This window comes from Ambystoma mexicanum, chromosome 13, assembly GCF_040938575.1.
Source record: "Ambystoma mexicanum isolate Mex_15411 chromosome 13, UKY_AmexF1_1, whole genome shotgun sequence".
NCBI lineage: Eukaryota > Metazoa > Chordata > Amphibia > Caudata > Ambystomatidae > Ambystoma > Ambystoma mexicanum.
In genome coordinates, this window is record NC_090938.1 from 726,846,600 (window position 1) to 726,872,439 (window position 25,840).

At 47.2% G+C, this 25,840-nt stretch overlaps 1 protein-coding gene across 2 annotated transcripts in view; it reads left to right on the forward strand.

Moving 5' to 3' along the window:
• Window positions 1-25,840, forward strand: part of EGFL8 (EGF like domain multiple 8) — a 112,138-nt gene that overhangs the window by 40,418 nt on the left and 45,880 nt on the right. For both annotated transcript variants that reach the window (XM_069634934.1, XM_069634935.1), the window contains exon 2: window positions 22,249-22,436. In XM_069634934.1, the coding sequence (XP_069491035.1) occupies window positions 22,327-22,436 (110 nt within the window). In that variant the 5' untranslated portion in view covers window positions 22,249-22,326. The remainder of the gene's footprint in view (window positions 1-22,248; window positions 22,437-25,840) is intronic.

The window sequence follows — 25,840 nt, forward strand, 5'->3', positions numbered from 1 at the left end:
GTAAGCCCTTCGGAAAGTTCACAAGCTCAGGTCAATGCTATAATCTCTGCGGCCTGTGCGGAGTTATGCGTGATTCTCTTGGTTTCCACGACCATGCTCAATGTAGTGATTGCATAAGCAGCTGTGGATGTACCACCGGGAGTTTGAAGCAGGCGCCATCGCAAAACAGCTCCCCTTGTGGATTGTTCAAAGGAGTGTCTTTTAGATCACTTCTACCCTTTGTCTCTTGCTCTGTAGTATACAGACAGTCATGTGACTCTTCGTCACTGCAAGCAGTCCTTGCAGGAAAGGTAAGAGTTCAGCCGGATTAAGAACACAACACCTCTTAATTTGTATGTGGGGAGCGAACAAGATCAATTCATATCTCGTCAACCGTGCGGAAGTGAGGCGTTGCGTTTGAGTTCTGTTCAGTAAAACATCTACAGTGAGGCACCATCAGGGTTAGATCATGGCCTAGGACCATGCCCTCACTGTTTTACAGACGCAGCAGCAACAGCGACAGCGACAGCTCGCAAACATCTTGGCAAAGCGCATGCTACAGGATCAAGGGTGGAAGAAAAGTAACTGCATGGCCTATTCTTCCCTCCATGTTCCTGCGTTAATACAGCCAAAGCACATTCATCACATTCATGCACAAACAACACAAAGGCCTTTTCATAGTTTGGTGTGCCCAAAACAGGTGCCGAACACAACGCAGTCTTGAGCAGATCAAATGATTGCTGGTGTTCCGCGTTCCACGGCAATGGTGAAGAAATGCCCTTCTTCGTCAAAGCCAACATCGGTTTAATCACTAGTGAGAAGTTTGGGATCCACAACCTACAGTAAGAAACCATACCTATCAAGGCTCTAACTTCCTTCTGCGTATTTGGGACAGACATGCCAGAAATGTGTTTTATACGTTCAGGTGTCAATCTTCTTCCCTCCTTTGACAGGAGATAGCCTAAATAGGCGACGTCCTGACAACAATATTGAAACTTTTAAAGCAAAGCTTTGTGACCATGTTTAGCCAGATGAATAAGCAATAACACAGTGTCCTCCTTACAAGCACTCTCAGAGTCTGCAGCCAAAAGTAAGTCATCAACATACTGAAGCAATGTACAAGAAGAGGGCAATTCAAGCTGTTCTTTCAAAGCCCTACTGTAGATGCTAGCACTTTCCGTGTAACCTTGCGGTGCACGGGTAAGGTGAACGAGCGTCCCCCTAAGGTGAACGCGAACAAGTATCTACTGTCCTTGTGTATAGGAATACTAAAGAAAGCATTCTTCAGATCCACAACACTAAAGTAAGTAGCTGAAGCCGGAATCATAGTTAATATTGTTGTCACATCAGGCACAATTGGAAATTGCGGAGCGACGATCTTATTAATGCACGCAAATCAATTATGAAATGAAATGGAATTGCATTATCGCCTTTCTTGTACACGGGCAAAATTGGACTATTGCACAAACTACCTGCAATTTCCTCAATCACCCCTCGATGTACAAAATCAGAAACAATGCATTTCAAAGCATGCTCGCCCTCAACTGAAATTTTATATTGTGGAATACGTGGCAGCTTTATTCCATGTTTCAAGACTATTTTAACAGGCTCAATCTGTAAAACACCAACATCATTATCGTCAATTGCCCATAAACTCTCTGGTACATCACTGAATTCTGGCGGTAAAAGTCTGGTTAAGAATTGAGAGACAGAAAGTTGCTGTGGTGAAATCGTCAAACGCACTCCCTCAGAAGAACAATGAATTACTGCATTTAATTCTTTCAACAGATTCAACCCCAGCAAATTCTCTCCACAATTCGAAGTCAAAAGGAATGGACAATGGTCCGTAAAGGGACCCAAAGAAATAGGTACCGGCGAAGAAACTGGACAAACGACTGGTGTGCCAGAAAACCCTACAGAAACATTGGTTTGCCCTGACAGTGGAATGTCTGGAACCTGTGAATGATCAATGGAACACATTTGTGCCCCTGTATCTATCAAGAATAGATGTTTCCTATTTCCCACTAACATTTCAACGTATGGACCAATCTGATTAATGGGAACAGGCGTTGGTTCCAAACCCTGCTTCGGGCAATCCTAGTGAAACAGAATATCGTCAAAAGGAAGTTCTACAGAGAGGTAAGCGGCAAAAGGATGATCAAAAATGTTTCTACTATCCACACTTGGTGCCTGATTATCCTGCGAAAAAGGTTGCTGTGGATCCTGTGTAAACTGACCTCTACCAGGGCCCCATGCACCCGGGCGACCTCTGGATCATATACCCATATTTCCAAATGCATTATTTGACCTTTGTCGAAGGATCGGGCATTGTGCACACCAATGACCCTCTTGCCGACAATAGGCACACTGGTTAATGTTCACAGGACCCAAGGGCATATTCCCTTGTGGAACATACTCCTCTAGGGCCTCTAACAATTTGCTGTAATAATACTTTAGTCTTCAAATCACCTTTTCTCTTCTCGACTCTTTCCTTTTCATTATTGACACGATTCTCATAGTACTGAGCCATGTGCAGTACTTCTGATTGGGACTTCGCCTGCCAAGTGCTCTCAGAAGACATAATTTGTGACTGGATGTCAGGCAGCAATCCATGCACAAATTTGTCAACAAATAATCTTTTCCCGGACTCTGTGCCTAAGTCTTGTCCACTGAAATCCGAGAATACCTGTTCAAACCGATTAAAGAATTCGGTAGCTCCCTCAGACTTCCCTTGGACACAGGCCGTAAGCTTGTCCCAGATAATCCTCTTTTCGGGAATTATGGTTTTCAATTTTGCAATGATTCTATCAGGCAAGGTTAGTATCACCTGGGGCGGTCTCTCACCGGCTGGCCTTTCTCCATCGAGTCTAATTATGTTAGCCCATGTATCTCCCAACCCTGGTATGTCATATATAGTCCTAACCTGTTTCCACATATCTACGGGCAGGATTACAGGAAATAACAGATCTATATCACCCAAGGTGAATACTGAGGACTGCAAGACAGACTCTATCTCTTTATAGAATCCTGTCGGATTTTCCTAATGTCAGGAATAGATTGTCTAATGGTATTCACTTCCTGTCTCGAGAACGGGACGTGAACAAACTGCGATACATAATGTGCAGGAATGTTTACGGCAACCGTACCCGCTACAGCATCGGCCGCAATCTCAACCTTCGGGACAAATATCGGAGGAACCTCTCTCATAGGCAACTGAGAAGTGGGCAACTCCCAACGCTTACTAAGCTACAGAGCCAAATCGAGCACTAAAGCAGCCGAAGAAGTGTCAAGTGAAAAGGCTCTCTTATAAATACTCAATAATTCTGTGGGACAACAAATCTTTCTCTTTACACATTCATCCTGCAGGTACTCTACCATTACCTGTATCACGTTTCCTCTGCATTTCTAGCGTATACTGACTATACGTATCATATACTTCAACTGGAGTTATCGATATGTCTGAAATCCATCTAATCGCATCTTTCGTACAAATTCGTATTTCTTCGGATATCGATTTGCGACAAGGAATGAACCGTTTCTGTACATACATACTATCCTCATCATCATCCTCATTCTGTAACCTTTCCAACTCCTTCCTATACTCAAATATCCTCTCAACTTGCTCATGTACATTCTCCACAGTGTCTCTTAAAAACGCTAAAGTGTTCAGATCTCTCAACCCTTGTGGGAGATCTGCATTATTTAATTTGCCCCACGTTACACATAAGTGTATCCCTAATCCCTCAATAAAAAAAAAAAAATTCTGGAAAATTGTCCATATTAGAAAGTGTGGCAAAAACATTAGCTCGATCATCTCTCTCCATACAATGCTTAGCCCATGCAATCAAATCACGTTTCTTCTCCGGAGGTACAGTATTGCGAGTGACAACCCTCGACCCCGAACCCTGATCGACTACAAGCGGTGCAGGACCACTTGGAAGAGGGGGAGCAGGCAAATTCAATGGAGGTACTATTACTGGTGCAATAGGAAGAGGTGGAGGAACAGGTGGAGGAACAACAAGAGGAGCAGGAACAACAGGAACAAAAGCAGGAAGAGCAGGAATAACAGCAGAAAGAGGCAAAGCGGCAGGAAGAGGAACATACGGAGGTGTCGCAGAGGCACCAGGCCTTCGTTCATTTAACAATTTGTCAATAAATTCATCAGAAACATGAAGGTCCTTAGAAGGATAGATTTTCTGAATGCCAAGCGAGAAAGCCCTATCCATATTCCTAGATGACCCAGACTGTTTATCTTGGTCGTATAACAACGCTTTTTTGGTGTTTGTTTTATGGCGGCGCGCATATTTTTCTCTACTCTTGAGCTGCTGTAACGCTTCTTTTTTCCAATTCTGCTAAACATCAAATGCTGCAGGTCTAGCCTTTTTATTTAACAAAATTGACTCTAAATACTCAATAGAAGGGATTTCAAAACTACTATTGATTGGCCACTGAAGTTCGGAGGCATGCCTGGTTTGTCTGTGCCAAGTATCATTAAACACTATACTACCAATGCCATGCTTACAGTACATAGTACAAGCCGGCGACCCCTCCTGTGGTGCCGGATGGCTAAATTCCAAAGATTGCCTATCGCTGCGGAATAACGCCCTGAAGCAGGTAGACAATTTCCCAGGCATATCAAAATATTGGTGTTACCTGGTCAATAATTGTATTTGCAGATACAATGCGCCAAAACAAATTATCAGGATACTTAAGAATCGGGTCACGACTCGCCTGATCAATCCTAAGGAGGTATGATCGGATTACAAAGATTCTTACCTAACTAATCTTACCTCGTGTTTCATGATTTCGGCAAATCTGCCCGCCTCGATAAGTGGACCCTTGTCAAGATACCGTCTCAGACCACAAGCTAATCGTCCAGGGATCGGGCCGTGCAGCGCTGCTGATGTGTCGCGCCTCTTTCAGAAAGAGGCCCCTTTATTGTGTCACACCATCCGATCCCGGTCCGATAGCGTGTGTCAACCTTTGATGATCCGGCAGCAATCTTGAGGGTCCCTATTCGGGCGCCAACTGTGAAAACAAAAAGAAGATATCGAGGCTGAGTACCCCAAAAGGAAATACACCAAACACTGGTTACAAAGGAACATACAAAGATCTTTATTTTATATTGAACAGTTTCGAAGGACAAAGCAACAGATAGCTATCGGCCCTCAGTACAACACAGCAAACTCCAGAGTGGTTCGGTGTGCTCAGTGAGTGGGGCTGTACATTAGAATAGTCACCCCTTATATACCCTTGAAAACATGATGTCCAACCCATTTCACAGTTAACATTTGTTAATACATTACGGATCTAGGGTTCGTGCCGAGTTCACAAATCTGTACACTTAGGGTTTGCTTTTAATACATTCACCAACAAGCCGCAATAGCAACAGTGTAGTTTAGGATTTCTTATAGAGACCTTCTCAAACATCTATACAATGTAGTCAAACAAGTGTTCACTTTTCAGTATTTGAATACATTGGGTTTAACATGTGCTTGCGGTTTAGCTTTGTTGGCGCAAGTAATCCTCTAGACACAGGTCAGCGAAGGACAAGGTCTCAGTTCATGACCCCAACATGTAGCCTGCAGGCAAGTTATACATTAGTTTATACACAGAGGTCAAGACGGCCATGTTACATTTTCGGAATGACACTGTCCACCATTTTAGCTCACAGGGTGACTGCAGAGAGAACCTAAAGTGGCGGATTGACCTAAAATGACGGTTTACATTGCTTCTAAGGTCGGGACCTTGCAACACGGATTTCTTCGCAAGTGGCTTACAAGCAGCTTGGCATAGGCCAATATACATATATTCATCACAATAGGAGGCACGATATAATTTCCCGTTTGACAACATTACCCCCTGAGTAAACTAATTTCTTTCTATGGCTTTAACTATCGCCTCTTTGACGACGACACTCAGATATTCGTCTCCTTCTGCTCCTTCACCCCTGCAACCCCAGTACATAGAACTACTTAAATGCTCACCCCCCCAGATGCATCTATGCTGCCTCCAGTGCTGACCCCACTATCCCCTCTCCCACCTCTTTCCTCCCTGAACTCCTCACCGCCTCACTCATGGCTCACAACCATGGGGTTCTCGTGGCCAGTGTCCTGAAACTCTACCAGTTAATCACAGCCACTGAAGCCACACTCAACCTCCTAAACCTTAGAAAGATCCATCCACACCTCATGCTCCGCTCAACTAAAGCCCTCATCTCTACCTTTGTGCACAGCAAACTACACTACTGAATGTGAGCCTACTTCTTGGTCTGCTCATCTACTTTCTTTCTCCACTCAACAAAGTCCATAACTTTGCGGCACACCCCCTTTTCAACCTACTGAGATCCTCCCCCACCTCTGGCTACCATCAACACGCTGAAGTGCTCTCCATGCAACATCGCTCTTTACATTCCTGGTACTCATCTAGGAATCCATCTGTGGTCTTGGCCCCTACTTAACTGAATGCATCTCACTGTTATCTCCTCTCGAAGTCTTCATTCCTAAACTCTTTACATCCTATCAGTCCCCTGTAACCCACTGTGCCTCCTCACACTTCCGCTCTTTTTCCCCACTTGCCCCACTCCACGAGAATGCTCTCCCCACGTCCATCGGAGCCTTCTCTTCAGCAGAACTCTTTAAAACAAGGTTCAAACTCCACCTTCTAGCAATGGAAGGAGCACCTCAACCTCTTATCCAAACTAACCACACAACCCCCCTCTCCTGCACTCTGCCCTCAGACTCCTCAATGCTCCTGGTAAACATGTAAATATTTTGTTCTAGGTCATTTCATCGAGGAGATTTGGTCGAATACAAATCAATTTAATTTTTTTTATTTTTATTTTAAGCCAATTTGCCATAAATATATGTGGGGAAGCCCCCTGGTATATGTAATACAATAAAGAGCAAGATGATACGTGTTGTTTACTTGCCTCCAACCCCCTCACACAGGAACTCTATAAGGTTTTCCAGCATCACTAGTCCTGAAAAAATGGACCGTCTGCTATAACTGATTTACACAAATGTATAACAAGTTTATTATTCAAATTATTCAAACTGAATTTAAACAAAAAACACTACCCTCACCTAACACAGTGTACTAAACATTAAAAAACAAATATAAAACAAATATAAAACATCAGATAACTTATTTATACGACACAGAAGATATCACATAACACACACACAAAAAAAAAATCTCAATGTGTCACTAAAACAACAAGCATCCCAACATGTTTCTGTTCTTAACTGCCCAGTTCAGGCGAACATTCTTCAGGGGATAAATTTAAAAGCATCCACTAATCTCTTCCACACCGTGTTGAAAGGGTAGATTCAGGCACCCAAGAGGGTAAAAGGAAAACAACCTCCAAGCCTGTAAAAATAAAGGAAAGGAGAAACCTAATGTGTTCCAAAGAGGTAAGGAAGTGCTACACAATGTAAATGGAGGCATGACACAGGAATTATGCCACACTCACAAGGGTCCCAAAGGGCACCCGCAGATTTACCTTTAAATGGTGAAACTTCAAAGCACGTCACAGGATGACAAATTTGCTGGTTTCCCTCCAAATGAGAAATCAATACTTCAACAAAGCGTCACAGTCCGCTAGAGTATCGCCACACCTAAGTAAGACAAAACCAATACACAGAGACCACATGCTCTGTTATATCCAGAAATCACACTGGCTTCAATACCACTGCGCATAAAATCAAGGCTCCAAATAACAAAGTGAATTACCTCCACAAATGTAGGGATCAAGACTGCAATTCACAATTCAGTAATGCACAAGTTGAAATGGAAACATCCATACGATCAAGTAATAAAGTGCAGAGTCAATCTGGAAAGCAATGGGAACATAACAGTAAACACCATTTATCTGGCATTACCAAAACCTCAGCTAACAACATGCCGTCAACATGCAGTGGAGGGCAAACAGAAGGGGGTGCTTATATTTCACACACGTGAGGAGACCATGCATTATCTAATGTGTAAAGACAACTACTCAGCGTCCATGCTGTCCAACCTCCACAACGTAAAAGAAACACGGAAAATGGATAGCCACACAACATGTGTAAAATAAGTGTAAAATAAAATAAAGTACCCCAACCACCAAATAATGCAAAAGGTGTCCCGACATGGAGACCTGAAGCACCTCATCCCCCACCCCCACCCCCACCTCCCACCTTAATTATTACCCTTACCCACATATATTTGCGGCCAAATTCGGCCAAAAGAATTCACTGGATATGTCTTCGACCAAATATCCGGCCATGAAACCTGCCTATCCCAATATTTGACTCAGGCTCCCAAGGTTAAACATGTGTTAATATCTTCCGGTTCCTGTCCCTCGTTTATGTTTCCATTCTACACTCTTCACCACCTGGTATACGTCATTCAATACAACAACACTCATATCTAAAGGCATATTATCCTAGGACTGCCTGTTATGGCCTACATTGTAGATCATTTCTGTTCAAAATGGCACCCTGTTCTTAAATAAATACTAATGCAAAAATACACAATACACGTATCTTAAAATTAAAAGTGGTGAAAAGTCAGATTATGATTGATGATATGATATGGCATTTATAACGCGCCTTTGCACAAGTGTTTCAAGGAGCGACTGATGTAGACCTGCCTTATACCTCTGGTGGTGTGCATCAAAATCAAGCAGCCTTCCTTGGGTGCACTGCTCCTGCGTTCCGGGAGGAGGGTGCCAACATGTCTACTGGTTCTGTCTCCTGGTCTATTCAAAGTAACATTGAAGGAGCTTGTTCTGAGCTGCTCTCAATGGTGTTTGATCGATCAGTGGAAGGGGTCGAATGCATGCTCAAGTGGTGGGGAGGAGACAGCGGACTGTTGAGAGCATAGCGCCATAAGAGGGTACCGCAAGTTATGGGTGAGTTTGGGAGACAACACAATGTGTGGAGGCATGGTGGGCTGTGGAGGTGGTCGGGCTATCCCAAGTATAATGAAAGGCATGATTGACCGGGTCACCACATGGAATTACCGTGTCCTTTAAAGGTCTGGAGAAGTAGCCGGCCATGGGCAAATAAGTCCAAAATGTTTTGCTTATAATAATAATAATTTTGCATTTATATAGCACTGCGAACCCTCAGGCATGTGAGCGCTGCTTATTATTACCCACAGTGTTCTGGTGCTCATTTATCGACCTCGGAAGGATGAAAGGTTGAGTTTGACCCTTCCGGGATTCGAACCTGCATTAGCAGGCTCTGCACGGATGTCAAAGCGAGCACTCTAACTTGACCAGCTTATGTATGAAAGTTGCAAGACCTATGATATGGAGGAGGATGTGTACTCCGAGGACATCCCATCTGAAGTATAATGTCCATTTCTAGCGGCAATATCTAAAATGTATCATGCTCCAGAGGCTGCCTCTGGAGTATCTTGGCATGTTCTAGAGCCATTAGCCCTCATTATAGTTTTGCCAGTATCCCGCTGGTAATTCCGGTGGGATACCAGCAAAATTGCTGTATCATTTCCGCCGTCCGATATCCCGGTATTACCCGCATATTACGGGCAGCAGAGATGCCAGTAAATTTGCATTCCATAGGACTCCATGCTATGGGAATGCCAGAATTACCGGGACCGGTGGTACCAGTGCCAGTGATTCCGGCATTTATTTGCCAGTAGGGGCCTAAACTCCCAGCAAGCCGGACCTTCTGGTAGTTCACTGCCCCCACCAGCAAACTTGTGTTTCTCTGGTCTGGAAAAATGCTGGTGCCGAAATTACCTGCATTTTTCTTGCACTTTTTCTGGATCAGGGAACTCCTAATGAGCCCCCATGTGTTCAGAATTATGAAGATAGGGGAACACGCCCCTGAGGTGCGGGGACAACAAGAAGGGGGCATGGTTTAATCAGAAGTTCTATCAGGAGAGAGAGGAGGTTTGAGGGCAAAGGGCCCTCTCCCCTCTCAGGGGCCTAGTGCTCAGGGCAGAACCACAGACCCTGTGGTGCACTGATGCTTCTCTATTTGATGTTGCAGGCTGAACTGGGACATTTGCTTGCAATCACCCCGTGTTGCACAGTCTTAAAGCGCATGGAAGCAGCCACAAGGCAGAGTGTTACTAGGATATAAAACAGGCCCTGTGAATGAAGGTGGACAGCCCGCGTTGGGGGCCCTTGTTGTGTTCTTCGGAGGTTGTGAGTCAGGAGAGGGCAGGAAAGGAGCGGGGGACCCTGCCCGGAAGTGTCTCTTCCTCCTTAGGCACTTCCTCTTCAGTGTCAATACCATTAGACCCCTCCTCCGTGCTGGTAAAAGGGAAGTAAGGGCACGTCCTCTCCAAAAATAACTTGGCCCCGTGCCACCACCTACTGCCACCACCAGCCGCCCCCGCTACTTCCCTTCTTCTGAAGGAGCCCAAGATGAGAACATTTCCTGCGGCTCACACCAGGGTGGGGAAAGCACTCTCTATAAGATGCTCCAGATCAGGGCACTCCCTGCATGAACCATGCAACAGGGCACCGATAAAACCCACTTTAGCAGTGCCGGATCATCCATTAGGCCAAGTACGCACCGACCTAAGGGCCCCACTCCTTTTAGGGGCCCCACGACAACGGATCAAAATAAAGCGGTGCAGAAAATAATTCAATTTGGGTATGTCGCTTATTAATCAAACAATTTGCCTAAACACTACCACTTCTGTGGCCAGGGTGTCTTATCAAACAAGGATTATATGCTTTGTAAATTCCTAGTTTCTTCTTAATCTAAGAAAACATTGGTGCTTTGCATGAACACTTTTATAGTGCATTGCATACACTCTTTAACACTGTATTGACATTATAATTATAGTCTATAATATCAATACAGTGTTAAAGAATGAGTGGTAGTGTTTAGGCAAATTGTTTGATTAATAAGCGACATACCCAAATAGAATTATTTTACGTGTTTTTAGAAAATGAACTGTACGATGAATAATGTTTGCACGCTGAATTAAATTAGTTTTAAATTACTGAAAGCAGCGCCCCCTTTCAGTTTCCTTTTTTCCAAACCTACAGACCCGCCTCTATCTTCTCTTTCTTTTACTAATCCATTAACAGCCAGGTCCTTGAGCCCTCCCTCCTTGAATGGAGACCTCAGGACCTCTCATGTAAGGTGATGCCCTCAGCTTCTGCTCCTCCTTTCAACAGAAAGAGTTGAAAGGCCCTTATGCCATCCCTGGTTACGAGTCTGGCGGTAACCGTGCCGGAAATTCCAGCCGGTTACCGCCAGACTCGTATTACCATTCCACGCCCGTGATTCCCAGAATCACCAGGGCATTACAACCCCGGTGACCCGGTAATTCCGGAGGCGGAAGTCGGTAAATCCCCATTCCCATGGAGTCCCATAGGACTCCATGGGAATGGGGAAATGGAAACACCGGCACCATCTCTTGATGGTGCCAGTGTTTCCATGTCCGCCGGCCGGCGGGCGGAGTTAAACCTGCCAGGTCAGACCTGGCGGGAATGACACCTCCCGCCTGCAGAAATCGAGATCAGTTGGTCTGGAAACAACGGTGGCAGCGGGTTTACCGCCACCGTTATTTCCGGACCGACTGACTCGTAATGAGGCCGCATGTGTTGATGTTCGTTAGCTGTCACCGGATCCGTCGAAGAGGGTAGCCTGTGGCCATGCTCTCCATCACTCTCGGCTTCACTGGAGAGGCCCGTCATGGGATAGTACTACTTATGGCTTGGAAAAGAGGAAGGTTTTCCGTAGTTTCTGAAAGGTCAAGTGGTCCACCAATATGCAATTCCAGAGGAAAGCTGTCATCACGGGGAAGACCTTGCCTTTTCCTGTTGTACGGGGAACCATTAATAAGGCAGCCATGCTATAAACAATGAAAAGATACTATCGATGTATGGTCTGATTGGTTAGGTTATGTTTCTCGGTCCTATTATAGTGCAGCATCTGTTATTTGTTTGGCCTCTTGGCACTACAAGTGTTTGCTCATGGGTACAGAGCAACGGTTGATGTTTGGCTGTGTGTGGGAAGCCGGGAGTTTCTGTTGCTGGTGGCCATGTAATGTGTGTTTGAGTATTTGCTGGGTGTTGGTGTTAAGCAGGCCAGAGCCCATTGCCTTCACGCGTGTGATGATATGTCTGGTGTGTCACCTGTCTGTTCTAATAACCACTGTAGTAGTTTCTAAGCGCTGAATCCTCGTCAGAGGTGGTGATGTATGTTATGATATGATATCATTGGTTATTTATAACGCGCTTAATACCCAGAGGTTTCTAAGCAGGGACCTGGAGATCGAACCTGTGTTGCTCCGTTTCCTCTTGCTTCCAAGGCGAGCACGTTACCCCTGAGCTATCCTTCCGAGCCAAGCAAAAAGGGTGCTGTGAGCCCGATTGGAGATAACATGTTCTACTGCAAGGAACCATCCATGTGCTAGGAAACGTGTGGTGATGTGTGCAGGGGAGTATCCAGCATTACAAGAGTGGGGGGGGGGGGGTCGAACCACAAAAAAGTCCTGCTACTTCCCCTTCCCCCAAATGCACCTTGGAAAGTGAATGCTAAACTGACACACAATCCTTCCAGCCCCCCATATGATGACTTGACTCCCTACCCTCTCCCGGCAACATTTGGACATGAGTGGGACATGGAGCTGAGTGCCTCTGCTCTGCATCTGGCTCTGCCTCGTATTGGGCCTGCCGTGCAGTCAACGGCCTGGCGTGTGCTCCTGCTATGCCCCCCATTGTGCATGGATGGTGCAGAGCAGGAGCACACGGCCACACTGCTGTCCGTGTTCTGTTCCAGAGCGCTGTTCAACAGGCAGCCAGGCTGATCGGGAGCACACAGCAACACTGCTGTCCTGTACAGGATGCCCAGAAATAAAGTCATGCTACAGTAAGAAAGGGCTAGACTGGCTGTCCAAGATGCCAGTCTAGTCAAGTAATAAAACATAACATACTTGGTTGATCATGGATGCCCAGAACAAAATGTTACGCCACAGTAAGAAAGGGCTAAACTGGCTGCTCCAAAATGCCAGTCTAGTCAAGTAATAATGCATACCATACTTCGCTTCCAACGAAGTATGGTATGCATTATTACTTGGCTAGAGTGGCATTTGGTGCAGCCAGTCTAGCCCTTTCTTACTGTGACTTAATCGTGTCACAATAAGAAAGGGCTAGACTGGCTGACCCCAAATGACAATTTAGCCAAATAATAACACAAATCATACTTGGTTTTAAAATAGTGTGATATAGCCTATATTTACCTGGGAGGTCTTGAAGCAGGGAAGTAAGCACTTTTTCAGGTCTTCAAATGTTAACTAAACTAACGAGGCTCAAGTCCTAAAAAAGTGGGGGCATGGGGAGCTCCATAACATATGCACAGGTGCTGAGTACACGTGGGCAGAGGGTGTAGTTGCACCCATTCCCCTTGCCATGCTCAACTAAATCTCTAGTTGTGGTAGGGTTTCTGCTTCCTCTCCTGCTGGGTTCAGGCTTGGTGAAGAGTGAGCAAGCATCTTGCAAAATTAGCAAGTGCTGCTCACTTCAAAATGGGAAGGGAGCCTGATTAATGGACCACCTGTCCTTTGATTGTAGGGGATTGGCAGGCCAAATCTGCTTTGCGAGTGTGGTAGTAGCAGGGGATCCTATGGCAGAATGCGGCAGACACAACTCAGCATGTTAGGTGACTGTTGCTTAGATGTTATATGTTTCGACCTCCCTGTAAATCACATGGCTTTTTTCCTATTGCTGCTGCAAGATGCACTGTAAAATGTGTTGTTTCACCCTGGAAATGGGTACAGCTCTCGCCTGTCACTCAATGTGGGTAATCTCTGCCCCCGAACCAAAAATCAAGAGCTGCCACTCATTAATATATGCAGAGTAAGTGAACATATCTTAAAATGAAATATACAAATATAGTTCAATTGTTCTTTTCTTTTTAGAAGAAAGTGCTCCAGGCAAACAGACATTTGCCTTTCAAAAAATGTAATCGAGTAGGAAAACTAATCTGAGAGAGGAGAATGTCCAATAGCTATGCTGGCAAAGCATACAAGGGGTCCACCTTTTAAACCCAACCATTTGTAATGAAATATTCCAAGGAAAACCAAATCCAAACAGGAGACGTGCCCTTCAATGGCACTTTTATGTGGTCTTGTGGGTGAGCGCCTGCACTGGAAACATGATAACCTGGGGTGAAAACCTAGTAGCCAAACACTTCAGCAAGCCCTCTTTTTTTAAATGCTGGCTGCAAAAACACCCAACAGGGGTTGTGTCTGCCCCCTGAAAAAATTTGGCGGCCGCTCTCCACCCACATGTATCCTGAAAATCCACACAGGTCCAGAACCAGTGAAAATAATCCCTGTAGTCTATGGGATTGCAACCTCTCTTGCCACATCCTGGGCAAATAGTCCATACTCACTGGCCATCTCGTCCTTCCCCCTCTCGCCCCCATGTTTGGCTTTCATCAATACTCTATTTTATAAAGATAACTTGAAAAGTACACAAACCATAGAAAAATACTCGCACAAATATATAAATCCTTATACAAATTGTTAGGCGGAAACCTGTGCAGTTCCCTCTGGGACCACTGCAAAAGATTTAGGACTACAGGTGTTGCGATGAACCCACTTGGTAGCAGTCTGTACCACACAGATTCAATTGGTAGCTGTGGCTGAGCAGTCAGACTTCTCTCAAGAAAAGTTGGTCAGTATAGGGAGTATACAAGGTAGGGTAATTCTTCGCAGCAAAACGAGTAAACACGCAACCAGGCTTTAGTATAAAGATAGTAAGTTATTTATTAATAACAGAACGTCTACGAAAAATACTAAAGTGAACCACGGCAAACAAATCAAAATACAATTACTCTGCAGAATGGAATAAAGCTCAACCCCCCGAAACACAATATCGACAACTCTAGGTTCTACGGCACCACTTATTTTCAGACAGAGGTGTATACCTCAACCCAGATGACACTCGAATATTTAGTGAGGAAGGGAGAGAAGAGAAAGGCAGGTAATGAAGTCAACACGGTTCGTACTGAAGCGGGTAAAAATGCAAGGCAAGAAGGCATTAATCACACTAGATCATACAGTTCGGCGGCCAGGCCCACTCGGTGAGAGGCAAGGCACGATGTCCTGGAAAGTCTCTACGGATGATGCACTCAAGTCTTGTATAGCAAATTGGTTAGCGACAGGTTGAACCAGTTCAGAACAAAGAGTGAATAAAGCTTGGAGGCAACCCAACGGAACGGAGAGGAATCAGATACCTCACACGAACCGATCGAAAAGGGAAGCCAGGCGGTTACGGTACCTTGTTGTGGAAGACAGCTCCGACGGGGGCAGTTGTTCCTGGTGGTGGATGCACGACGGGTCTTGGCCAAGAGAAGAGATGCTCTCGTCGTCGAAGAGAAGATGTCCGGTGCACCACCAGGGAAGAAACCAGCCGCGGAGTGCTTCGTCACAAGGCACCACCTTTCGATCACGGTGCAGGAGTAGTGGCTATCCGGTTGCCAGGTGCTCTGCACGGGCAATTCGACCACTGCGTCCTGGGCGACCAAAAAGCACAAAGAAGAAGAAGACTGGTTGTCCCCACCAGCCAGGGAAAGAGACTCTCCGGCAGGGAGATCTCTTCTGTCGTCGGGAGATTGTGAGACGATTCCGCAGGGCTTCACCGGAGGTGTTGTCGTGCAGGTCGGCTCAGCGTTACCCTCGTCGGATTCTTTAGGTCCAGTGGCGACTTCCTGAAGATCCAGTCCCAAAGCCCTGCTTTTATGCAGACGTCCCCCATTCATTCAGCCTAGCTTGTCAATCAACACATGCTAAGTGGTGAGCGGGAAGGCTCACCACCTGGGCCAATCACTTCAGAGTGCGACCTGAGTTGGCAAGGCAACTCGGTCCAGGGTGTCTAAACCCCCTCCCACACCCCTGAGGTAACCCAGACAGAATGGCGCCACTTTGGAGGGTCTCTGTCCAGAGGCCCGCCAAAAGTGGAACAAAGGGCTCAACCTTTGGTTTAGGAGTCACAGAGAAAAACACAGACGCCATTTTACAACCCGAGTTCTGGCAGAAAATACCACTCGATAAACCTATTTAAGATAAGTAGATCGGTGGTACGTTGGAGATTAACGAAAAACAGTATTAATCTTCAACAATGGGACGGGTCCCATAGGGTTATGCCCGGGGTCGAACATAACAAGTAGTTTCCACTGCCACCAGCCAAAACTCGGCGAGGAGGGACGGGACAGTGCCCCCTCGGGTAACAGATCCAGGAGTAATCGAATTACCCCTACTAGCACGTCCACAATAAGATGGTTGGTACTAGTTCTGTTAGCAAATTTAGGTCTAGTAAAGCCAATGGTGACTTTACATGCCCGGGGAGACGGTAGTCAGTCCCCGGGTATGGAGTCTATGGTGGGGGGACCAGCTAGGGTGCCCCCGTGTCACGACACGTAGGGTGCGGAGTGACACACATAGAAAAACTTATGAGACCCTATGGAGTAAAAGACCCCATAGCCCATCGAACACATCGCCAATTCAAAGGAATTCCACACATACATGTCCAAGAGTGAGAGGAAAAGGGTCACACTCTTGGCAGGATGGGAAAAACAAACTCCAGAAATCCAGCAAAGCTGCTGGGGGACTCACTAGGTTAGGAAATTCAGCCTAAACAGAGAATTCTCCCTAACACAAATATGCCAGGCAAAACGTTTTCAATGGTAGCATTATCCCCGCCACCTTGAATGAAAGGCTACAAAGAGCAGAATGCAATTCAGAAGCAGGCACGTGGGCTATTGATTTTGAAAATGTACTTTCAAGACTTAAAGACTCATAAGAAAATGTAACGTGTGAAAAGGCTACCCAGGTCTGCTTCAATGTTTGCCAGAGGCAGGCTTCATGTGTAGTGTGAGGAAAGTGTCACGTTCCAAAAATAAACGCTTTTTGGTGTGTTAAATATGAACATGTGAAAATAAGGCAGGTCATTTCAAACGGTTTTGTGGGATATATTTAATTGTCGAGGAGGAGGGCACAGATTTTAGGCAGCTTGCTGGTGCTTTCAAAATAGAAATGGCCCTTTGCATTTCTTAATGCGGAAATGTTAAGTCTTGCCCAAAACAATGTTCTCTTTAAAGGGCCTTAACTTGTAAATCACTCACACCTTAAATGCTCTGCTTGAAGAAAGAAAGTGATAGGCAGTGCTTAGGAGGCCTAAGCCCCTGGGAGGGGGTTATTTGTCTCAGGAGTGTCACAGCAGGAGGTTGAGAGCTGACACGTTGCCTCAGGACAAACAAAAAAGGAGGCAGGCTCGGGAGGATAGCTCAGGCGCAACATGCTCGCCTTGGAAGCGAGACGACACGCAGCAACACAGGTTCGATCCCCGGATCCGCGCTTAGAAACCTCAGGGTATTAAGCGCGTTATAAATAACCTATCATATCAGGCCTCTGACATGGAGGCAGCACAGCCCCTTTTAGAAAAAAAAAAATTATATGCTGGAAGCAGGCAGCTGGTGCTTGCTGGGCCCTGGTCAGCCGCACAGCTGAGGTACCTTGTGTTCAGCATGGTGGCTCAGGGTGTCAGGTGCTTCACGGTGGCACAGGGCACTGGTATCAAAGTGGCGGCTTAAGGTGCGAAGACCTGCCTAGAAACCTTGGGCATCGGGTCCAAGACAGCGCTGTGGGGCTGGGCAGCAAGACTACCTTTACACTGGTTGTGATACGAGTCGGCGGCTTTGGTCCTGTGCGGCTGCTAAGCTTGGAGGAGGACTTGTGTATTAGTACCCGGATGGAAGGAGGGCGTTTTGCGTCTGCACTCCACGATGTTTGCTTCGTCAGTTTCATGAGGCTAATCTAAGATGGCTGACAGTGTGCTGTTGGGGTGTCCCTTACGGTTCCATTAGGATATTAAACTAGCATACGCCCTCTTCCTGTCACGTGGTCTTGGCAGAGAAGACGACTAACCCCATCTTTGGTACAACAGAATGGCCAGCCTGAGAGATGGAGGTAAAGACAATCAAACCCGTTGACCATTATTTGCCCATAGCTCGCCAGGGGCTATGCTCAAAGCTGCCAAGTTTCCCTCTGTTGTGTGACACCTCAAGACAGTCCTGGTTTTCCCCATTCCATGCTGGTATGTGTAGGCCTGTACTAACAATGTGAGAAACCTAACTACACGTCCAAGTATGCAATGGGGGAAAAAACAAGACTGGCCTGAGGTGTTATGCATGTCATAGGGCAAGTTGGCAGCCATGAATTCTTAGAATGGGACGGGTATGCCTAGATGTGGGTCCTGTGCCTGCCTGGCCTAGAGACCCAAGCTACTCCTCACTGATGGGGCCCAATGAGGACGAAACATATCTGGGGGTGCTTGTGGTCTCGTGCAGAAGGGATGTGATCTAGCAGTTCGGGCTGGACTGCCCCTTTGACATGGGACGAAGCCTGATTTGCATATGGCCTTTCCCCTTCTGTAATGGCTTGGCAGGTGAAGAAGGATGACCTGGAGGGTTGCCCAGAGCAATGCCAGAGGTTAAGATTCATTCTAAACCTTCCAGCCATCCCCTTGTCGTTTTGCTGTAGTCACCCTGATTGGGACGAGCTCCACGGCCCCTCTGAGGGTGGGATAAAGCCCGATTTGCATATAGTATTTCCCCTTCTGTAATGGCTTTGCAGGTGAAGAACAATGGTCTGGAGGGTTGGCCCGAGCAATTGCCAGAGGTTTAAGATTAATTCTACACCTTCCAGCCATCACCTCGTTCTTTTTGCTTTGTCTGCTCCTGAGGCATTCAACCTCTGGAAAGTCAAAGTAAACGACAAATAAGCCATAGAAATGCAATAATGCAGTTGCATGTTTTGGGGCACCCCCTGCCATAGCTACATGGAGGGCAGCCCCTGGAGCTTAGGAGAATAACACTCCTAGTTCAGCGGCATTACTGTGGGAACTCTAACCATGAAACACTTTCCACCTCCTCTCTCAGACTTTTCACAGAATTCACTCCTGTCAGAACCAGCTGTGTTACAATAGGTCACTTTAGCGGTCAGTCACTGTACTACAAAAGAAAGGAAGAGATTAACCTTCTGAATGCCAGGTGGCGGTCATAAAGTAAATCAACACACCACTAACATACGTAATTGTAATTATAATTGGTTATTTGTAACGCGCTTAATACCCAGAGGGTTCTAAGCGTGGACCGGGAATCGAACCTGTGCTGCTCCGCATCGTCTTGTTTTCAAGGCGAGCACGTTGCCCCAGAGCTACAAGACATACAAACAATGATGCCAAATGTAGATAGGGGGCTGCATACATGAATGAATATGGTGACAGGACAGAGGTGTGTTGCAGCTCTTCTGTGCTTCATGGTTGCTGCCACACTCCCCAGCTGTTTGTTCATGATCTTGATTTGGATGGTTGTGGTGGCGTTCCTGCATTGGCCCCTTTTTCCTGTTTAATACAGAATGTCCCAGAGGGCATTCTGCTCATCTCTGAGTTGTTGCCAGAGACGGAGGTTTTCTCCAGATGGAAAAGAAGGCAGAGACTCGTGCGCATCCACACCTCGACGACGACGCGGCAGAGTTGTTCTCCAGGCAGTGGTGTTGCCACAAGGACGGCAACCATTCCACAGGAGGCCAACGCGGAAAGAGATTCAGATGGTTAAGTGCCGATTGCAAAAAGTAAGGGTCACTCAGTGGCTACCACATGAAAGTGGTATGGGCAATGGATCCTGGACCTAATAACTTGTCAGCCCATAAGTGCTCCGACAGCAGCCCTGTGTTGATGTCCATTGGCATTGGCCAATAAGAGATAGTTAAGCATCATTATCTTCAAATCTGCTGTTTTCTATGTTCGGTGTGGCCTCCAGCCCTGGGGCGGCAAGGGGCCGTTGTAAGCGTGTTCTTCATATGAAATCTCTGTCACTTCATAGGGTTACGCTCCGGTTCCAGGTTCACTTGACTGATTTCTGGTTCCATTGGTATTGTCAACACAACTTCAGCTCTCCTGCCTTCTAGATGAATCCTGGACTCTTTGTGCATTCTAAACCTGGACCGAATCTGTGAACTTTCTTCTGACTCCTGTTCAGATTCAGTATAATATACACCACTGTGGGAGGCACACATGGTGGACTTCAAGCCAGTTCAGATGGAAGGACGCGTATGTGGAATTGCATTGAAAGGGAGTAACCAGTTCCAATACAGTATCGCGACATCCCAGTTGCCAGAGTTAAGCTCCATTGGCAGTGACTCTGACACACAGACCTGGGCACATGGATGCATTAGCCAAACATTGAATAACAGGGTGATTAGTCCCTGGAAACTCCTTGCCCAGCAGAGCACAAAAGCCAACCCAGGCTCCAGTATTTCCTTTGGATCAATCCCATGTTTCCTAGCATCTTATGTGTGTTCAGTTGAGCCGCTCCAGCGGAGCATCACCTTGAGGATGATACCGTACTCTACAGTGATTCTGAATACCCAGAAGCTGTAGCATCTCCTTGATGAGCCTGGATTCGTCTATTACAGCCTTGGGTAATGGATAAAGTATTTCTCCCCTGTGGCTTGGACAACATTGGTGGCTTTTTCATCTTTTGTTTGCTTTATTTCGGCATACCGTGTGAAGTGATCCTTGATGACCAATATATTTTGAGTTCCCTTCCTGTCACGCTGAATAACAGGAAATCTACACAGACAAAGGCAAATGGGCCACTATTTTGTATGTGATTCTGAGAAGCTTCCAGTTCGGAAAGTGTCTTTCGGCGATGCCTCTGGGACGCAGTTTACAGTACAGCTTTTACAGTCTTGACCAATGTGAGGCTTGCGAATTTGCAGACGGGCTAATACGTATTGAATAGAAGCTTTATAGTCTCTGGCTTTAGCATTGATTTCTCTGGATTATTGTTCCCCTGTGCTGTCGCTGGCTTTTTAAAATTAATTTCCTGTTTTTGTCTTTAACACTTCTGCTGGCTGACTGGTAAGGCATTTGCTGCCGTTTCTGTGAACAAAATGTTTTTCTTGTGTTACTCATGAGCCTCCAAACGTCCATTCCAGAACCATCCTTGTGCAACAGCCACTCCTGTCCTGCAAAACAAGTCCCTGGGGAGTCAGTATCTCCGCGTTACCTGTTTAGTTCTCCATCTTTGGAGGTTGAAGTGGGAAGCAATGGAGATAAGGGGAAGAGAGGGATTCATGTGTAAATGAATTTGTTTAATGCACATTCCATTAAATTGGCTGGAGATATTTAGTTAGTTTGGTCTACAGACTGCCCACGTGCCCCGAGTCTGCACTGGTGGGCGCGACCCGACTCTCCGCTGCCCAGAATGGAGTACTGGAGGCTCTACCTTTCAACCAGGCACGGGTGAGGTAGTGGGCCCTTGTTGCTCCACTGAGTATCTTACTTCCCCCTATGCCACTTGTCCCTGAGAGGCTCCCTCTATTCTATGAGGGTATGGGGGTACCTTATCTGTGCAGGACTGAGAATTCTTTGCAGAATGGATGAGCAAGGGCAGCTCCCCCGCCCCCCTTCTAGGTCCCCTCAGGCATTACATCAATACTAATCTAATAAAATGATCCATTCATAAAGTAACACACAGGGGGAAAAGGCTGAGTCCACTCCCCCCCCCCATCGCCCTCTAGGCCAGGGCAGAAGCATGTTGGGGCACTGAACGGTCAGGCACCTGGCCCTGCCACTCAAAGCTGGCACTGTTTTTCCCCCAAAAGACTCCAAGGGGTGGGGGGGGATTGCTGGGGTGCTAATAGTGTTAGTTAGCGTTTTGAGGGGCAGGCTTGTCCGCCAATGGAACTAAGCCCTCATTGAGGCCCTCGCTTCACTCCGGCATACCATGGCTCGAGCTAGCAGGCGTTAACCAGCTAAGCCTACCATTGATTAACATTAATAAGGACTGGCTTGTTGAAGCCCGGCCTGTTTCATTAACTGCCATGGGTTAACCCCCAACCCCCGTGCCAAGACCTTTTTTGGTGATTTCGGTATTTCGTCATGCAATGCCTTCTAACGTTTTCTCTTTCATTAACCACTTAAGTGCCACGGGTGAGGTATCTCATCCTTGGCAACAGGGAGGTAATCCCAAGGACGAGCTACCTCGTCCTTGGCACTTAAGGGGTTAACCCAAGCCAAGTTTTATTGTCTTTCTCTGCCCTCGAATCCAAGTCTGTGTCGTGGGGATGAGAGTGAGGGTGGGGGGTGGTTCAGCCTGGTCGTGTGGTCTCCCCAATTCCACCCATAAAAACATGGCCTGAAGGTTAAGACAGAATTCGGGAACATCAACCCATGGAGCTATCTTGCCAGCACTCACTCGTTTCTCTTGTCTTCTCCTGCAGTGAGCACCCGGTTTCCCCAGACTCTGGGGCGAAGATCGAAAGCCGGCCTCTGGCCCCCGGCGCTGAAGAGGAGGAGCCATGAGGAGCAAGCCTGAGGCCCTCACTGTTCCCGGGGTGGAGGTGGCCATCCTGGTGTTTGTGTTGACCGCAGGTCTTGGAGTCCCAGGGCAGTTCATCAAGGAAGGGCGGTAAGGTACCTCTCCACACCCGATATCACACCAGGGGAGTTGCTAGCTCTGGAAAAGATCGGGGGCTACGATAATGTCGGGGCTGTCGGGACTCGGGGCTAGCTAGCCTTTTGGGTGTGGCCCCTGAGCTTCTATCTAGGGCTGTAACCAACAGACCCGGGGCTATTGCCCCCTTAGCCCCCACCTTAGCAACACCTCTGCATCACACTGCCAGCTTTACCCGCTGCTCGCGGGTATGACCTGTCTTTTGAGGGCTGAACTTCTCCTTCAATCGCGCCATCCTCACAACCTGCATTGGGATGATGGGCTTGGGAGGCCTGAATCTCCCACCCCTGCTCCAAAATGCTGGGGAGACCCAGGATAAGATGTCCCAACCCTGCTGTTGCTCTAATGAGGGCTGCAGCTGGAGACCTCAATCACGGTGAATGAAGTCTGGGGGGGACCCTATTCTCTGACCAGTTGCATCTCATACTGTGTTAATAATGGGTAATTTGCCCTGTGAGTCAAACGTATGCATTTCAAAACCCCCAAATTGGTTTTAAATCTGCTTCTCGCAAAGTAAATTGAATCACAAACTAAGCCTCTTTTTAACCTTTGGAATGCTGACTAGACCATATTTCCTTGTCGAATGCTTGAAAATGTGTCCACTTTTGTTTGCCACTCTACATGTCCTTCCTGTCCCGCGTGGAACAACAAGTTACAAGTCTGCGTCAGACAATGATTAAAAGCAGGTGACTATCCCTCAGGCTCTTCCGGGCTGTGCCTTTAAAACATGCAGGGCCGTTTATTGTAGTCTCATGTTGCTCCATGGCAAACGTGAAATAATGATCACCAAGTCATGGCGTTTAGGCTCCCTTGCCGTTGCACTCTGGCCTGCCTCTATACTGTGAGAAACTACCAGTACTGTCCAAGAATGCAAAAATGGCTTGTGATCAAATGAGGCTAGGACTGCAAAATAGGACAGCTAGGATTTTCAGGGAGCCATTTCATCGCCACCTGCTGCTCGCAAAGGAACGGTGGGAAAAGTGGGCAGTGGCTTGTTGGCATTATTAGCTTCTGTGGGATTTTGAATATGTAAGCGCCCAGATGCCTCAGGGTTCGGTGCGCTACATAAAATAAATACCCAGCAGTTATGTTATGCCACTTACCGCGCAGATGACTGTTGTGTGGTAAAACGTGGTTGTCCCCAGCATATATGGTGCTACATGGGACATTTTATTTATTTATTTTATTTTAATTGGTTATTTATAACACGCTTGATACCCAGAGATTTCTAAGCATGGACCCGGAAATCGAACCTGTGGTGCCCCCGGATTGTCTTGCTATCAAGGCAAATGCTGCCCCTGAGCTATTAGTAAATGAGGACACGTAATGATAACTCTAAGCTCGTGTTTGCGGACACTCCTGCGGGCCATTATGGGATCAACCGGAGCCCCCTTTTCCTATGGGATTTCGCCATTATTTAAATGCTTCTGTGAATTAGGCCCTAAACCGCCATCTGCCTCCTGGGCATAGGATAAAGAGAGGCATTCATTTCTAAGGCTGGAGAGAGTGCAGTCTAGTGCTTGGTGGGTGAGGGCTTGGCAGAGAGTCACTCATCCTTGTGGGGGGTGGAGAGCCTTTCACCCCCAAGGCCAGCTCAGGTATACCACCCCTCTTGCCTCTAGGGCTGGACGGGCTCAGGGAGGTTGGTCCAGCAGAGAGATACAGAAGCTGTCTCGTCTAGGCCTGGATGAGTTCAGGGGCTTGGCACAGTTGTGCCCAGGCTCTGACCTCTCAGATGGGTGCAGGGGCACCTTTTGACTTTGGCTCAGGGGACTGGCACATAAGATGGGATGCAGAATGGTCACCTCCAGGCATGGCATGGCGTATGTGGATTATTGTGATATATTGTAATTGGTTATTTATAAAGCACTTAATACCCAGAGGTTTCTAAGCACGGGTCCGGGGATCGAACCTGTGTTGCTCTACATCGTCTAGTTTACAAGGCGAGTGCATTGCCCCTGAGCTATCCTCCCTATTGTCATAGGGGTACAGAGCTCGCTTCTAAGACCAACAGATATTTACACATGGCAGTTGCAGTGCAGCCTGTCCCTATACTGGGCCACTGGCGCGTGATCAATCTAATCACCAGGCCGGGATGCCTCATTGATGTAACAATGGGGTGGAGGATGGGGGAAGATTACACTTCCAGGCAGCGAGAAAATGGTGGCGTGTCAAAGTTCTCTTGACATAATTATAACTTGTGCTGCAGGCAGGGGTCACAAAGAGGGGCATTCATTTAGGCCACTCATCAATGACGCCTCGCTGGTACTTTCAGTTAAGTGGCAACGGAAGGGGGCCGTCCTGTCTCACGGAAACGTCACGCTCAATTTTCCAAGATGGCGGACGGTGATTTCCTATGATAAAACAGTTCGCAGGCTCCCGATGCGACCGTAGAGTGGCTTGCAGTGCCAAAGTCTGCTTTTCTGCTTTCCTGGCTTCATCCACAGCAAAGCGGCATCAGCAAATTGGCAGAAATAGAATAACTAGTTGATCAGGAGCCAAATTAACTTTTAATTTGCTGTCGCCCGTTCCAGCACCCTGCAGGATCAGTGAAGAACCTTCCAGAAAGCAGTGGCAGTAGCCAATAGCATTCCAGTCCAGTCTGTGTCAGATGGGCATCCAGGATGCCCACCTATGATCGAAGCTTGATGAGGAAAGCTGTCTCTGAGTTCCGACACCCTTCAGAATCAGCGCAAGAACCTTCCAGAAGGCAGTGGCGGTAGCCAATAGCATTCCAGTCCAGTCTGAGACAGATGGGCATCCAGGATGCCCACCTATGATCAAAGCTTCTCCGAGTTCCGATACCCTTCAGGATCAGCGCAAGAACCTTCCAGAAGGTCGGTCACACGGCCGGCCTCCATGGTGCTGGGGGGCCCAGCACCATGCTGGTATGCCGGGGTCACCCGGACTTAGTGCTTGTTGCAGGGCACGGACCTGGGAGGCTGTGGGGCACAGTCTGGGTGCCGGAGCACCGTGGACGCCGGTAGCATCCTGGATGTTGGGTGCCTGGGCTGGACCCAGGGCAGCAGGCTGGTCTGCGGGGCCCAGACCAGCTGGGACCTGCAGCGCCGTGGGCACATGGCGTGGGGCCTGCAGGCCAGTGCCGCAGGACCATGATCACACAATGCAGGCCTGTGGGCCCACAATGAGAGACGGACACCGTTGGAGTCTGCAGCCGTTCTCCTGCACTTGCCTGCAGGGCTCCCTTTTATTAGCTTGGCCCATCTTAAAAGGGCAATACACGTGGGAGGTACACATGGGAGGGTCCCACAATACAAGATGGGCATCCAGGATGGATGCCCACCTAAGTTCGAAGCTTGATGAGGAATGAATGGAACGCATTGACCACGCCCCACATA